Source organism: Rhinopithecus roxellana, chromosome 17, assembly GCF_007565055.1.
Source record: "Rhinopithecus roxellana isolate Shanxi Qingling chromosome 17, ASM756505v1, whole genome shotgun sequence".
Lineage (NCBI taxonomy): Eukaryota > Metazoa > Chordata > Mammalia > Primates > Cercopithecidae > Rhinopithecus > Rhinopithecus roxellana.
The window spans coordinates 89,746,815-89,763,520 of record NC_044565.1 but is presented as its reverse complement, the minus strand read 5'-3'; the positions used below and the strand labels follow the sequence as shown (position 1 = coordinate 89,763,520).

Here is a 16,706-nt window from a genome sequence, read left to right as displayed (position 1 = left end):
AGATATAAACAAGAAGCTCTGTGCCAGGTGACCACTCACACCACAAGGAAACTATGAACCACCGAAGGAGGTGCTTGTTGAGAATGCAGATTCTGATTCCGTAGGTCCAGGGTGGGCCTGGGAGTCAGCATTTCTCATTGGCTCCTCTGAATAGTGCAGGGCTCTCAGACTGCTGACCAGATCTTTCTGCAGAGTGCCCGGGTCACATTTAGAAAATTCTGGGATCTCTAGATCAGTGTTTCCTAAGCCTGGCTGCACATCAGAATCACATGGGCAATTTGCTAAACATGCCCAAGGCTCAATGCCAGAAATTTTGATTCCACAGGGATTGGACCTAGGATTCCATCACCTCAAAAAAAAAAAAAAAAAAAAAAAAAAAAAAGTTGTTCAGGTGATTCTGACAGCCCTTTGGACCGACTGTTCCTGGCCTTGCTGGGAACCTGAGGATGCGTGCCTTGCCTTTTCTACTTCTCCGACTCTCTAGCTCCACCTGTCGGACCTATCTTGTCTGTCATAAAGACCCTGAAGCTTCCTTCCAATCATAACTGGGCCCAAGTCTAGAGAAAGCCTCTGGGGTAGGATTTGGCCAGTCCCTATCCAAAAATAATATTTCTCTCCAATTTCAGCTGGCCTCAATGCCTTAAATTTCTCAGGCTGAGAATATATTCCTAAGATTTCAGGGGCAGAGCCACAATCCTATTTATCTCTGTATCATGGGGCTTAACAAAGGGAAGAGGATAGGCCTGATACCTGGAAGTAGAATTTAAATGAAAACTTCGAGTTAAGCATTGCCCTTTTTTCTGACTATTTTTATCAAAAACATCTGGAGAAGGGCAATTTAAATGATTTCTGTCCTATGGTTTTCTTCTGTGATGTAAACTGTGAACACCCAGAGCACCATGTACCTGGGAGGAAAGCAGAGAAGGAGACAGCGGCTGGGGGAGGAACGAAGGAGGTGGACGCATGTGTAGGGCATGTATTGTGCTCCTTATTGCTAAGCACTATTTGCTAAGCACTTTAGAAACTTAGGCCACAAGATCACATTCGACTGAAGAATTCACTAGCATTACCTATTCCCAGGCCCCACTCAAATCTACTAAATCAACATCAACAGGGGTAGAACTCAGGAGCTTTGCAAAGATCCCAGGAGTTTCTGGTATTTGGGAACCACTGCACCGCCTTGTTTAATCTGCACAGCAACCCACTTTACATATGAGGCCACCCAAGTGCAGAGTGACTTACTGAAGCCACACAGCCAGTATGTGCCAGAGCCAAAGCACGAAGGAAAGGGGACCAAACTTTCTAGTGGCATTTTCACAGAAAGCAAAAATGTTCAAAATCCCTGGGGGAGTAAGGACAGAGGCCTTTTTGCTTTACATACACCAGCGTTTCCTTAGGATGCACAGCAAGGTGTGTTCAGTGTATGCACTTCATCCTGAGTGACCCCAAGTGAGTCATTCTTCAGATCAGAAAACAAGGGTTAAGGTTAGGGTAACAGCCTGTAAGACAGTGACAGCCCTCAGAACTCACAGTAACAACTCTGCTCAGGAAAAGGCCTTCCATTTTCACAGAATAGTTAGATTGGAGAATCAAGGGACTCGCACACACACTCACACTGTAGGTCGGGGTTTCAGAGAGGCATTTGATAAGATCTTTCATGATGCTCTAAAGGTTAGTTTAGATACCCTGGGTTGGGTAATAGTATATCAAGCACAGCATTTAGACATTGTTATTCCTAAGAAATACGGAAATCAACTTGGATGGGGGCTTCTCAGGCCAGGCCACTGGCTCTATTCTTGCTCTTTATTTCTTAGACATTCGATCAATACTGAAGTGGGAGAGAAAGCATGCTTGTGGCTTATGGTCAAGACGGTTTAGTGAATTTGTATTTTGAATCAAATACAAATTTGAATCACCCCCTCTGATCCAAGCCCACAGTATATCAATGGATAAGCAAATATGACATAGCAGGCCTCCAACACCAGTCAGTGTGCAAGAACCAAAGACAGATTAGAAATGTGCAAGGTGAATGGAGCTGAAGCCACAGGCCCAGCAGGCTCTGGCCTGGAAGGAGGTCATGGCTGGAGGTCAGCACCTGCGAAGGAATGCATCGATGGGACACGGGAGCCGGGCTTCACACTGAAGGTAATCCTGGGAAGGGATTTCCAATGCTGGTGAAAAGAGGCTTAAACATGTCTGCAGCCCTACTGCTTAGGGCCAAGGCGATAGAGGGAAGCGACCCAACCTTTCAAGCAGGAAGGAAACCAAAGGCTACTTCGTCCAGAGCCCAGATTTCCCCATATCACTGTAAGACGGGAGTTTGGAAGTGCTGTTATAAGGCCTGGCTCTGGACCGTGCCCTGGGACCTGGGGAGGCAACTACAAACCACAGGACGGAGGGTGGACCTTCAAATCACCCAGCCTTGCTGCTAGAGAACAAAGGACTAGGAGTTGGGGTGAGGGGTGTTAGAGCAGAGAAGAAAAAACACAACAAGATTTTAAAATTCACTCAAAATGAGCCCTCCAGCAAAACGTCTAATGCTAAGGACAGCACACAAAATAAATATTTGGAATACAGATTTACATCATGTTGTATCCTAGTTATTCTCATTTAACAGTCATTATCAGGTTATTGAACAATCTGATAACGACTGTTAAGTGAGAATAATTGAGACACATAAAGACACAGATTAAGGAATAACCTCCATTAAGAAGAGAAATTATGAAACAGATATCAAAAGGTAAACAATGAAATAAGGGAAAAGAATCTATTAGAAATATTGGAAATGAAAAACATAGTCATTGAAATTAAAACATAAATATCAATATGATAGATAAAACCTAACAGGAAGCATAAAAGAGAGAATTAATGAAGTAAAATATAGTAAGGAAGCATTCAATAGGCACGGCAAGTCAAAGAGATTAAGAAAGAAATAAAGCAGCAGCTAGGAGACATGGAGGATACAGTGAGGTTCAAATTTGTGTCTAATTGTTCCAGAAAGGAGAATTAAGGAGATCACAAAGAAGAAGGTTTTGAAGAGATGTTTAAGAATCTCCCAAAATTGATGAATGAGTGATGAGTAAAAAAGCAGACTCTGAACATTGAGAAGAGTAAATAAAAATAAATCTACACCTACACATTACAGTGAAACTTAGAGCACACATGCAAAGGATAACGTTTAAATGTCTCAAGGAAGACATGTTTCCTTAAATACTGAGGGGAAGCAACTGTGGACCTAGAATTTCATAATGACATAAATCGCCATTCAAGAAAAAGAAAGTGTGAAAAAAAAAAGGATACATTTTCAGATAAACAAAAACTACAGACATTTGTCTTCCATAGACTGTGTCCCTAGAAGAATCATCAAATCATGAACTCAGACAAAAGGTGTGGGATACAAAAAACAGCAAAAAGTACAGATAAAGATACAAGAGATTGGACATATTATAATTAACATTTTTTTTACTGAAAACAATAACTGAAATTTTTAGGTTTTCTTTAAAACAAAAACTAAACCTCTGGACAAGACTGATAAGATAGGGGTGTATCCAATGGTTGTCAAAGTGAGCTGAGGCCTAGGCCCTGTTTGGCAAGAGTATAGAAGTAATAAATAATTTTAAACCATGTTAGACAATGTTTGTTATATAGGTATGTTTTCTTTTCTTTTCTTTTTTTTTTTTTTTTTGAGACAGAATCTCACTCTGTCACCAGCCTGGAGTGCAATGGCACGATCTTGGCTCACTGCAACTTCCGCCTCCCGGGTTCAAGCAATTCTCCCACCTCAGCCTCCCAAGTAGCTGGGATTACAGGCGCACACCATAACGCTCAGCTATTTTTTTGTATTTTTAGTAGAGATGGGGTTTTGTCATGTTGGCCAGGCTGGTCTTGAACTCCTGACCTCAGCAATCTGCCTGCCTCAGCCCAAAGTGCTGGGATTACAGGCGTGAGCCACCGTGCTCAGCCTATAGGTACGTTTTCAAAAGCTAAGGAGAACCACTAAAAGAATATAATTTTGTTCTGTGATTATGGAATTAACTGAGCAAAAACAGAAGAGAGGATAGAAAAATTATATTTTTAAATTATAAATTCAACAGAAGTCAAGAAAAGAAAGCAAGTCAGGTTTTTAGAAGTCACAAAATCAGTATGTTGGATAACAAAATCAAAATCTGAAAGGACCCTGTCAGGTCTAAAACCAACAAGATGATATTTAAGACAATTATGCTAAGCCTCAAAAGTCCATTGTAGAACTTCCAGATGCCAAAGCCTTAGCCATCAGCAATTAATGCGAAAAAATCAGAATACTTTGAAACGACCAGAGCAGTTCATTAGTCTCTCAAAGCTCCTCCATGTGTAAACTGAGGCTAAGAATTACCTGTGTGTTTCTTACAAGGATCGGCAGGACAAAATATGGAAAATGTCTCGTAGGGCACTGGCATGGAGTGAGAGCACTCAGTAAACAAAAACGATAATCAACCTGGACATTGATCATTTTGGAAACACTTTGAATTATCCATAAATTTGGAATAAGTCGTGTTTGCCAAGTACCATTATACAAGTCGGCTGCTCAAATCCAGTGTTCAGCGTAGAAGACTTACTGTTCCTTTTCTTTCTATCTGCTGACCTCTCACCCAGTGGGCATTTCCAATTAGGTAAAAACTAGAACTTGACCTCGTCTTGCTTCACCATTAACTGGGAAGTGCCTATCAAATGGCTATTAATACACTTAGTTTCTGCCTGGGTCAAATCAGGTGAAGACACCAACTAGCCAAGTCCCTTTCTCCTTTATTTTTAACTGTTTTGAAACTCAAATCACCTTATCCTTAGATAAAGAGAATTCACTCAAGAATTTCAACAAAACTCTCTTATTATTGGTTGAAAATGTTGTATGTATTACCTCATTTTCCATTTGTCAACACTCCCTGCCTGCTCTGCATGTGGCGAGGTGCCCTATTCCGCGCCGGTGTGTCCTGTACCGGGGCTCAGCGTGACAGCGCCCTCTAGAGGGTATTTCTGGGCCAGGACACCGGGACCCGAGCGACCGCAATGAGATGTTTCTGTGAAAGGCTGCACTTTTTATGGGGTAAATGAGGAACAGGCGGGGCCTGAAAAATATAGCAGGGCATGGAAACTGGATCCTCCTAGCCGCTGCCGTGCAGAAAGTCTGCAGACTGTTACTCCGTGCTGCTCTAAAAGGAATTCCAGCCTGCAACTCCAGAGTGGTAGCTCTGGGAGGTTACTTCCTCTAGGAGTTTCAAAGGATGTTGCAAGGAGCCCTGGGGTGACTGTAGGGAGAGGAAGGGTGGAGCTGGCAAGGAGGTGGCAGGGTTGATGTAGGGAAAAGAAAGGAAGCTTGAGAAGGGAGGGCTCCAAGCTCTCCGTCCTTTTATCTCCAGAAGTTGCTCCATTCTTATTCCATGTATAGACAGGGGCCTGCAGATATTTTCAGCTATAACAAGAATTCCATGTCGCAGAGTGCAGCATTGAGAACTATGGAGAGGCTCAACTCCCTGGGCCACCACTGACACTCAGAGTGCCTCCAAGCAGAATTAACAAAGAGGACCTCTGAGTGGACAGACTTCAATAAGGTGCCCTTTCCCCTTCACTGTCCCATCCAGCCTCAGTCCCAGAGCCCAGCGGGCATGATGAGTCAAGCACAGGTTGGGTTTCCGCCCCCAGCGTCCTCTTGGCCAGCACTCCATGCAGACCATAAACTGTAGAGACTTAGCTGCAGCCCTGCCATGGCCTCATTTAATAAAAGTGCATGTCACAAGCCACCTACCTGATAAGGCTGGTCTGCAATGCTGCCTCCCCCGTGAGTGTTGGTGAGCTTGGCTACTTTTGAGGGCACCCCTGTGCTTGCAGCGTCCACACAGGGTCTCAGGCAGTCTATGGACAGCCCTATGGGGAAGGTGCCATTGCTACAAATGTATTGCAGGCCTGGTCAAAACCACATGGTCAAGGCTAGAACCAGATTCTCTGAACTGTTCAGATTCTCTGTATTTCTCTCCTACTAAATGCAATTCTCCCCCTCTACAGAGTCTCATTCTCTTCATCCTAGTAACAATAAACTCTTCCCAAGTTCAGAGGCAAAGCCCCCTGTCCCTGCCTTGCTGTCCATGCTGTAGGAGATATCATATCCCCCTGCCCCTCCTTGAGCCCAGCTGCAGAGCAGCTTACAAGAGTCTCGCAGTCGTATTTATTTCAAACTTTCGGTATTATTTGCTTATATACTTTATCAAGGCCAAGAAGGATCTCAAGAAGCACATGATGAAGAACAAAAGTGTGTAATAGGATCGTTTAAAAACAGATCAGGACCAGGCCCAGTGGCTCATGCCTGTAATCAGCACTTTGGGACGATCACTTGAAGACAGTAGTTCAAGACCAGCCTGGACAACATAGAAACACCCCATTTCTACAAAAAAAAAAAAAAAATTAAAACTTAGCTGGGCACGGTGGTGTGTACCTCTTGTCCCAGCTGCTTGGGAGGCTGAGGTGGGAGGATCATTTGAGCCTGGGAATTTGAGGCTGCAGTGAGCTCTGATCACACTGCACTCCAGCCTCAGCAATGCACCAAGACCTCATCTCAAAAAAAAAAAAAAAAAAAAAGAGGAAGAAGATCAAAAGCTATGAAATGGAGTTGGATTCAGAATGCCGGGAGGGAGTGGAGAGAATGATTCCTGAAATCTAGACTGTAGATAATCCTGCCTTTGAGCACCAAACAAAACTCTGCCCCCAGCAGCTGGGGCCGAAGAGGAAAGGTGAGTGCCTGGGCTCTACTTACCCAACAAAAAGATCCATATCGATTCATCACTATGGACACACATTCCAACTGCAAACACTGTGAGGGGCATATTCACAGGTCCTCACATGGGGTGATGAGAGCAGAAAGTCAGGGTCAGACCCTCTTGGAGAACAGCCGCAGGCATCTCATTGCTCGCGTGAGAAGAAGAATGCTCTTTCCCATGGACACGTGCTCTGCCCATGGCGCCCAGGCTATGGCTGCCCACCGTGTTCCTGTCCCTTTAAACCAGGACGACCCATCCACAAAACTCACCACACAACCTCCGTCCAGGGCCAACACACACAGTCCTCAGGCATGCCAGACTCTCCAGCACCGTCCTTCCCCACCAGCCTCCATCTTTCCCGGAGTCCGTCCAACCCAACGTTCTAGCCTTCCTCTCTCGTTTCACCCTGGGGGCTAACTGCAGAGCACCTCTGGAGTGCTCTGGGCCCACCCACTTTCTGGTTCTCCCTTCTCCAGATGCATCCCACCCACACTGGGCAGGGCTTTCTCAAAGGGACAGCCCAGGGGCTGTGGATGATCACATGATAAGTGCCAAAAGCGGGGTCGGGGATCCTCAGCACGTTGATGAAGCCCAGAGCAGACCAAAGCTCACCAAAGACCTGTGCACGCTCAACTGGTCATTTCATTCTGGCATCTGTTTCTTCAGCAAGTTCCGGGTGCTTGCTATGTGCCAGTGGCCCATTCCAAAATAACCACAATAGAAAGTAGGGGCCAAATTCTAAAAGCAAGCTGGTGGGTGGTTGAGAATGTAGGCATCCCACCAGCTGGGGGGTTTCCAGGAGAAGGCTGAAGGCTGCACTTACACAAGGCCTTGAAGGATCACTGGACATTGCAAGAGCTCTGTCAATTGAGTGCAACCCCAAAGGAAGAAACGGGGTTGGATAAGCAGAGGCACGGGGAGAATGTGAAGGGCTGAGAAAAAAGACACAGAGGGAAATCTCTGGAAAGAGAAACAAGACCAAGTGCATTCCAAATCTAAATGCAAAGGGAAGCTCAAAATGGTACCTGAGTTTACACACATTCCTCAATGGGAAGTCAGGAAGTGACTGTTAGTCTTAGCTCTGCCATAGGCATGCCTAGAAAAGACACCTGCTACCCTGTGGGGCACTCGGTAACCCGTCTGTAAAACGAAAGGATGCACCAGATCTGGAGTTCATAAACTCTGTATTTCAGGGACTGAAGTTGTATCTCCAGCCTAGATTTCTCATCTGAATTCTGTTAAAAGGTAAACTGAGGCACAATAAAATTCTAAAGAGTTTATTTGAGCAAACGGTTCAAAACCCTTCTCTGCTACCACCTGGTTAAAAGCACCATCCCCTCCCACTTGGATTATTGCAACAGCCTCCCAACAGGTCCACCATGTCTGCCCTGCCCGAAAGCCCAGGAGATAGGTCCCCTTAACATAGCAATCCAAGGCAGGATCGAGGCCAGTGCCTCCATGCTGGCCTGTGCTCTGCCAGCCTCCACATCACTCTCACACCATCTCTTCCTACTTTTCTCATCCTCTCAGCTCTGGCCACACTGGCCTCTTGGGGTTCCTCAAACCTGCCAAGATGCTTCAGCCTCGGGGCCCTTGACACCTCCTGAGCCTCTGCTCACTCCTCAGCTCCTTCAAGTCTTTACTCACATGTCACTTTCTCAGGGAGGCCTCCCCAACCTCCCCACTGAAAATTGCATCATCCTTCCATCTCGGACTCCCTGTTGCCTTCCCTTACTTTCTTTTTCTCCACAATCCCACTCCCCATCTGATATGCGTGTTACTTAGACACTTGCTTATTCTTTTCTCCCCCACCTGGACTGTAAGCTTCAGGAGGGCAGGATGTTTGTTTTATTCACGACCCATTTCCAGTGCTTAGAAGAGTGCCAGCCACAGTGTCACCTAGTGAATATTTATTACTAGAATAAGCAAATGAGTGAAAAGACAATTATCTTTTATAATTTTCATTTCAGGGAGCATGCATGGTAACTGACATACGGTTGTCAACTTTTCAACTTAAAAAATGAAAAACAATGGAAGGAAGGGTGGGAGGGAGGGACAGTACTTTCTTTTCATAAAAGATACGTTAACCTCCCCAAAATAGAAAGTGCCTTCTCCCAGGATAAATAACAGTGTTTCCCAAGGAATTTGAATGGGCCAAGTCACATTAACATATCTACCCCACAACATTGTCTTATTTTCTTTGTTCACCATGGGTCAGTGTAAACTTTGGCACCAATAACCTATGCCATGCCTAGCAGCCCTCCAGCTCTGTGTTACTCTGGTTCTTCCTTCAAAAACAAGAGAGCTAGGTATAGTGGCTCATGCCTGTAATTCCAGAATTTTGAGAGGCCAAAGCAGGAGGATCATTTGAGGCTAGGAGTTCAAGACCTGTATGGACAACATAGACCTTGTTTTTACAACAGCTGTTTTAAAAAATTAGCTGGTTGCAGTGGCACACACCTGTAGTCCCAGCTACTCGGGAGGCTGAGGTGGGAGGATTGGTTGAGCCCAAGAGGAAAGAGAGTCCCTCACCCTGGCTGGCCCTTGCTCTAGCAGACACACCTGCTTACATCAGAATCAGCCTTGGCACTGGGAAGGGTGGGGGCTCCAACTCCAGAAGCCAACTCAGACCCAGAGCTGCCGTTCGGATCACAAGAGCCAGTGTGACACCTGCCAGAGGTTCACAAACTGTACAGTTCACACTGAATTTTCAGTAAATGGATACTTTGCCTGGCAGCTTCTTCTAATCCACCTTTCATGCAGCTGCTATGAGAAAAGTAAGAAGATTCTTCCGAGCTCACCTCATTCACCCCCATGCTGGGCTGGTAAAGCAGCGTCATCAGTTCCAGTTTAAAGATGATGAGCCCAGGGCTCGGAGAGGCTCAAGGTGACTTGGGCAAGGTCGCAGCCCAGTTTAGAAGCAGCAGAGCTGGGATTCCAAGCCAGGGCACCTGGACAACAAAGCCTGGCTTTCACCACACCTGCCCCTTCCTCAGGTGCAGCAGGACGTTCACATAAACACCAGCCCTCCTGGAGGAACAGAGTGGCAGTGCAGGGCAGAGCAGGGCAAATCTGCTTACCTCGATGACCACAGCCCCATCTTCTCTCCTCTGCGTAGAGTCCAGGAGGAGGCAGGAGGCAGGGACAAAGAAGGGCGGACCCATTACTTCCCAGAGTAAAAGCCATCTCAGATCTCCCTATTTCTCTTCTTCCTTTTCAGTCCCTCGCCCCCATCCCTCACATTCAACTCCAGGCCATCTGCTCCCAAAAGTCGACTCATGGGCTGCCTCCCTTCAACTGCTCCCATCTCCCCATGTCTGGAGTCTTCATTTCAAGTATACCCAGCCAAGCCCAGCCCATTCTCTCACGCTTGAGCATGTTTAACTATTGGAAGACAAAATTACACGATGCATTTTATATGATCTGCATTATTTTATGTGGTTCTTAGCTCGCTGGCTATTACTGAAATTCCAGATCAAGTGTGGCTTCTGCAGCCCCTACAGGGCCTGCAGGGGTGCAGAACCAACATTGACAAGTTAAACGGCAATAATAGAGCACACCACAGTTTGAGGAGTATGTGGAGTCACATAACCCATTTGAGCTTCACAATCACAAGCATCACAAACTGAGTCTCTCAGGGAAGGGACCTTGTTGAAGGTCTTGCTTTAGACACTTGCTCCCCACTCTGGCCCTGACCAGAGGGGTCGGGAAGACTACTGAGGCCACCCAAGTAGGCGGTGAGAAAGGACCTTTGGGAACAGGTTTGGGTGAGGGAAGGCTACACACTGAGGTGCTTTGGCTTAATAGGTGTGTGCTAAATAGGGTGACTGCTCCAATCCAACACCTATGACAGCAAAAGAGGGTGCCATAAATAATTACAGGACAATAGGCATAAACCTGAGTGACCCGGACAAACAAGGACTTGCATTCCTGTGATAAGGGTCTGCCCTGGGTTGGGCAGTCTGGGAGGCTGTGCTAGGTGCTGTGGGGACACTGAGATGGTGACACTCTCACTTCCCCGGGGAGTGTGACATTTACTGGGATCAGAAGACGGATAAATATGTACTGGGACATGATCACAACTATCTCTGTCACTTAAATGCTGTGTTCAGAGCCATGTCTCCTGCACTCCAACTTTACAGAGGAGAACAGAATCTGTCTGCAGCAGAAAGATGACGATCGCGAAACAAAGAAATTTTAGGCAAGTTACATTATGGGAGGACGGGAGCTCCTATCCCCAACCATGAACTGAAATGGTATGGAGATGGAAGCATTTGAGCTGGGCCTTGAAGGATGGCTAGGGCTGTGACCGGTGCGGGGGAGAAGGGATTGAAGGTGGGTGTCTGTGCTGGGGACAGGATGTGTTCCCAGCTTGCTACGAGTTCAATCGCAAACATGTAACAGCAGGGAGTTTAAGCAGGACTGGCCTGGCTGCTCCCCTGTGATCACCGACTTTGCTCGTGCTCATCCTAATTTCTTGTCACTAAGAAAAGTCACATCAGACACCATGGTTGGGTTTCCAGGAGGTAAGTGGTTTCCTAGGTGTAGTGGCAGAGTGTCACCTCAAGGGGGCGCTCAAGGCCTCCCCACGGTTCACCTGCAGGCGGAGTGGGGCGGACCCAGGACGCTGAGAGGAGACAGAGGCCCAAAGCCCTGCTCCCCACGGAGGCCTGCAGTTTTCTTCTCTGCCTCCATCTCCCCCACAACAAACACCCCAGGGGCCAGTGCCTTCAGGCTGGCCCGAGAGCCCTCCGAGGAGCAGGGGGCAGCCCACACAGCCGTTTCAGGGGGTTCGCGGTCTGGGAGAAGTGGACCCTTTTCCTGGGTTTGTCTCCACACCTGGCCACCGTCAGGGGCATGCGCTCTAGAGGTCCCTGTAGAAAGGGGCCCCAGAGGACATCGCCCAGCCTCTGTTCAGGCCTCTGGTTGGTGCAGCCAAAGGAACTCAGGTGGCAAACAAAAGCTCTGGGTAGATGGGGCCCCAATTCCTACCTGGACTGGAGGTGATAAAATGGTTCCAGGGTCCTGAATGGTCACCTCCCGGGAGACCCAGCTAACACACCTGGCTCAGCACATCCCGGAGCAGCACAGGGACGTGGTACAAGGAAAGAACAGAGCTGACGGGGGTGTATTAGCCTGTTCTCGCATTGCTATAAAGAAATACGTGAACCTGGGTAATTTATAAAGAAAAGAGGTTTAATTGGCTCACAGTTCCACAGGCTGTACAGGAAGCACAGCTGGGGAGACCTCAGGAAACTTACAATCATGCAGAAGGCGAAGAGGAAGCCAGCACGTCCTATATGGCTCGAGCGGGAGGAAGAGGAAGAGAATAGAAGGAGGTGCTACACACTTTTAACCAACCAGATCTCTCATGAGAACAGCAAAGGGAAAGTCCGCCCCCGTGATCCAATCACCTCCCACCAAGCCTGTCCTCCGACACTGGAGATTATAATTCAATAGGAGCTTTGGGTAGGGGACACAAATCCAAACCATATCGGGGGTGAGGTGGGGCCAGACTTTGAGAGGCCTTGAATGCCAAGCTAAGTGACTAGAGGAAGACTAAACTCAAGAGTTCTTCATACAGAGACAAATGCAGGATCCGGCTCCATGCATTTTCCGGTACAGGGCTCTCTGAGTCCGCTGGGCCGGTGTAAATGGATTCAGTGTCTTGGCACCATTGTATTTACAGTCCAGCCTGTCCCCACAGGCCATCTGCTTTCAGGTGTAGTGCTGGGATTAATAATAGCTACTGTTTATCAAGTACCTGTGAGTAGTATATAATTAGGTATTATAAGCTTCATTTTATAGATGAGACAACTAAGTCTTCAGCAAATCAAAAGTTGTAACTGACAATGTTGGGGTGTGAGTCCAGGCCTCATGGCCCTGAACCTTGGCCTTCACTCTGGGTCTTACATATTTGGCCCCTGACTGCCTGCTATCTTTCATAGACGGGGCGCCTGACCAAGACGAATGCCACCACACACACCCTAACTAAGAAAAAAATAATGTCCCAACAGCCCAAGGAACAACCCCTGCAGGCTTAGCTTTAGGGGAACACACTGTACTCTCATTCCCCAGCCTTTGCTCAAGCTGACCCCGCAGCCTGGAAAGCTCCACCCCCATCAGCTCTGTTTGTTGAAATCCTATTCCTCCTCCAAGGCCAGCTTCTCTGAGAGGCCTCCTCTGGCCCTGCCAGGCTGAATCACTCTTGACCTGTGCCCTGTGAACTCTGTGGCTGGCCAGCTGCAGCCCCACCCATTCCCATTCCACCTTGAACTCCTGCAGAGGAGGGAGAGATGAGGCCTTACACACCCCCCCACTGAATCACGCCCCCTGCACCCCACCACAGAACTCTGTACATATTCAGGACCCAGAAATACTTGTGGCGCAGAGACCAAGCCCGGAGTCTCTGGGAATGGCCGTGGCCAACAGCACAGGTGATGCCGCCAACTTAGCAGGTGCCTCTGAGGGCTCACGCTGCCGCCAGCTGCCCTTTTCCAGCCCCAGGAATGAAAACAGCCCCATGGCAGCTGAGCCACTTTTACCCTTCCCAGAAGCCAGTCAGCACTGCCTGGGCTTCTGGCCAGGGCAGTCGCAGCTCCTGCCCCTCCCACCCACATCTCCTGCATCCCCCCTCAGCATTCCTGGACTGCTGTCAGTCCATCGGGGGCCTGCCTGATCTAGGTACCAGTTCCTCTGCTTTGCCGAAGCCCGACTCTGGGTCCAGCCCTCCCTGCCCTCCAAGGACTAGTCCCAGACTCAGTCACCAGCAGCAACTCCCAGTGACGCTCCCAGTTTCACGGCTCTGCAGCCACCCTTCAGCAAGCAGGTCAGATTCCTCCAGGTACAGCACCAACCTGAGCCAAGGCCAAGGCCACCAGGCCCCCTTCAGAAGCAGAGCCTTGCAGGAAGCCAGATCTGCAGCTTGAGAGGAAGTGGGCCAGACTCCCCCTGCCCCCATCACCCTTCTGAGCCATGGAGGCCTGCCTCCCCTGAGGCAAAAGGCATGGGCACCGCACAGAGATGGCCAGGGCAGGGGTAGGGGGGATCTGGACCACAGTGGCTCAGCCAAGGGGCCTGCTGAGGGCTTTAGCCTGGGGCATAGTATCCCTCTGTCTGTTGACAAGCGTTTGTCAAACACAGAGGAAACAGACAAGCGTTTGTCAAACACAGAGGAAGGTTGTGGGGTTGGAAGAGCCATGGAATACAAGGGAACACGTGGCGGGTTTGACATCCTTTCTGCAGCTTCATTACAAGAAGCCTTCAGTGAAGGAAGCACCACCTCTGTTTACAACATCTCCAGGCTTTTATGTTATTTAAACTTTCCTGTATATGCTACATATTCTATAATGAACATGCTTTTATAATCAGAAAAATAATTAATATCCAATAAAGCACAAGCAGAAAACAGACATGACATTAAATCAGTATTAAATCCAAACTTCCACATCTGTAGGGAGGTGCAGGAGAGAACGAGGGTTGGGCTGGGCCCCAGGAGGCCTGGGTTCCTGTTCCCATCTTCCACCACTCCCCTCCCAAGGTGCTGTGTGAAAGTCCCAATTTCATCACCTCAGTTTTCTCAGCTGTCAAATGGGAATCGCAGTGCTGTGCTGCCCTCCTGCCGGGGTTGTGTGAGAGAGATGCCTTGATAATGACACCTGCGTCTCAGGGCTGGCGAGAGAGTCAGTCCCGCGGGGCATGTGGCAGAGCTTCACAAGAGCCTCACCTGCCCACTTGGCAGATGCGAGTACCATTCCCAGTCAGCACTGGACAAACTTAAGAGACATTCCAGCAATGGAAACAAGACAAAGCCATTGTAATCCTCGACTAACCACAAAAATAGGCTACTTAATCTGAGCGTGGTGTCATTCGCTTGCACCAGGCTCCCGAGAGGAGGTCCTGCTCCTGTCCCCATGATGTAGAGGGATGTTGTGGACCAGCCTGATGTCTCTCCCCTGCAGGCCTCCAGCCCATTCAGGAAATACTTGCCTAAAGGGCCAAGCTGCAAAACAGTGCGGAGATGTGAGCAGGATCCATGCCTCCTTTCTCCCTAGACAGCCCTCACTGCATTGGAGCCTGGGCACCAGCCCCAGAAGGGCCTCTTGTCCCTGCAGGAAGGCACTGCCCTGAGGATGGAGCTGACTGAAGTGACAGGCAACAGGTGCTTGGGGTCCAGGAGCGGGAGGTTGGCCTGCCTCCCCACTCTATCCCCCTAGGATGCAGAAAACCCCAGGGCTCCCTGCCCTCCAAGCATGCTGAATGCTCTCCACTGCTATCTCAGCCTCTGCAGCTGAGGACCACAGCAGGTGTCCCCCAGTGCACCATTTGGAGCGGTGGTTTGACACATTATCCTCACTACAGCCCAACCCCCTGGCCTCTGGAAGAAACAGCAGGGTTCTGAATTCTGGCCCAGGCCCTAGCCTCGGGACTCACTGCCACTTAGGGTTGTTTGAACGCCCTCCACTCCTGCTTTGGGCTTTTTCGTGAAAATAACTACTTTTGTGCAACAACAACAAAAAAGCCTTGGTTGCTAGGATGAGATCTGAAAAGGGCAGTAGGGACAGCCGCTGGCTTTGGGGTCCGCAGGAGCCCCACAGCCAACACAGCATATTATTAGAGACAGCTATGGTTAAATGATCATATTGGAGGGGGCCCTTCAACCCTCCACACCTCACTTCCTGGCCCGCACACAAACTGGACAGACAGGGGCGTTCCAGCACAGTGCCTGATGGTCTAGAGGCACTCACGAAGCTCTGAAGTCCGATTCTGAAGATAAAGCAATCGCTATGCATTTTCCATCCAAGGCAAAGAAAAAACCCTTGAATTCTTGAATAAGTTCTACAACCTCCTCTATAAATGTAGCCTCCTGAACAGGAGCCTGTGAGGAGGAGCAAGCTGGGCCGGTCACTTATCTGGAGAAGCGTGAATGCACAAACCTATCCTGAACAAGGCGCTCTGGGTGCAAATGATCCCCGTGTCCCATCAGTACGCAGACACCTGGGGATGGAAGGAGGAAGAACAGGGGCTGTGTTTGCAGATGGCCACAAGGTGGCCCTTACCCATGACCAAGCTGAGTCTGGGGAGCTCTTGCCCTGCGAGGTCTCCCAGCTGGAGCTGCGAATGCCGTCCTGTTCCCCCATGGCCCTCCCTGTGGGGTGCTGTCTGCCTCCTCACCCAGGATCAGGAGAGAAATGTCCCCCAGGCAACACCGGCTCACAGACTGGGAGGCTGGGCTGGGCGACACCGGAGCCTGGCAGGCGGTGCTTCCCTTTGCACCAGTCCCAGGAGCCCCGGCCAAGTCACACGGCTCAGCAAAAGAGCAGAGTGTTGAATTGCAAATCCTCTCCTACCTGGGGACCAGCTGACAAACAACACCAAGGAGGCAAAGCTTCCAGAAGATGCCAGTTTCTGTCAACTTTGTGAAGGGGAAAGTAGAGGGGGGAATGATCCCTGCCGGCCAGCCACGGGGCACTGTGTACCCTGCCCTCCCCAATCCAGCTCATCAGAGGCAGCAGGACTGAGAAACTGAGTAACTTCCCCAAGGCCACGCAGCTCCCGGGATGCTTTTCTCCTGCTCTACTTGTTTCCAGATTTGTCCGCTTTTGTTCCAGATTTTGTCTTGGGATGTTCTGTCTCCAGAGGCGATTGGGGGGAGGTATGGAGGGAAAGACCACCTCTCGAGCTGAGTGCTGGAAATGGTGCTTTCTAGACAACAATCCCTCCACTTTGTACTCTACCACTGTCTCGCGTGAAAGGTTCTGGAGTCCTCTCTGTCCCTCTGCATCGCCTCGGCACCCCGCGGAGCGTCAGGAGAGCCAGGTCCAGTGGGGTGCTGTGCTCCCCACATGGCCCTGAGCACGGCACACCACTCTGGACCCACTTTCCCAGTGACCCCCAAGGCCACCTGCAGGCACTCAGCCC

The 16,706-nt window shown here is 49.0% G+C and overlaps 1 protein-coding gene across 6 annotated transcripts in view; it reads right to left on the bottom strand.

Annotated features, from left to right (window-relative positions):
* The window catches only part of LPIN1 (lipin 1), a 141,462-nt gene extending 125,433 nt beyond the window's left edge, over positions 1 to 16,029 (bottom strand). For 3 of the 6 annotated variants that reach the window (XM_030920689.1, XM_030920692.1, XM_030920690.1), the window contains exon 1: positions 15,845 to 15,972. In XM_030920689.1, the coding sequence (XP_030776549.1) occupies positions 15,845 to 15,925 (81 nt within the window). In that variant the 5' untranslated portion in view covers positions 15,926 to 15,972. Of the gene's footprint in view, positions 1 to 15,844 lie in introns of all 6 variants that reach the window. The other 3 variants (XM_030920696.1, XM_030920693.1, XM_030920691.1) reach the window with 2 other exon arrangements.
* Between the last annotated feature and the right edge of the window lie 677 nt (positions 16,030 to 16,706).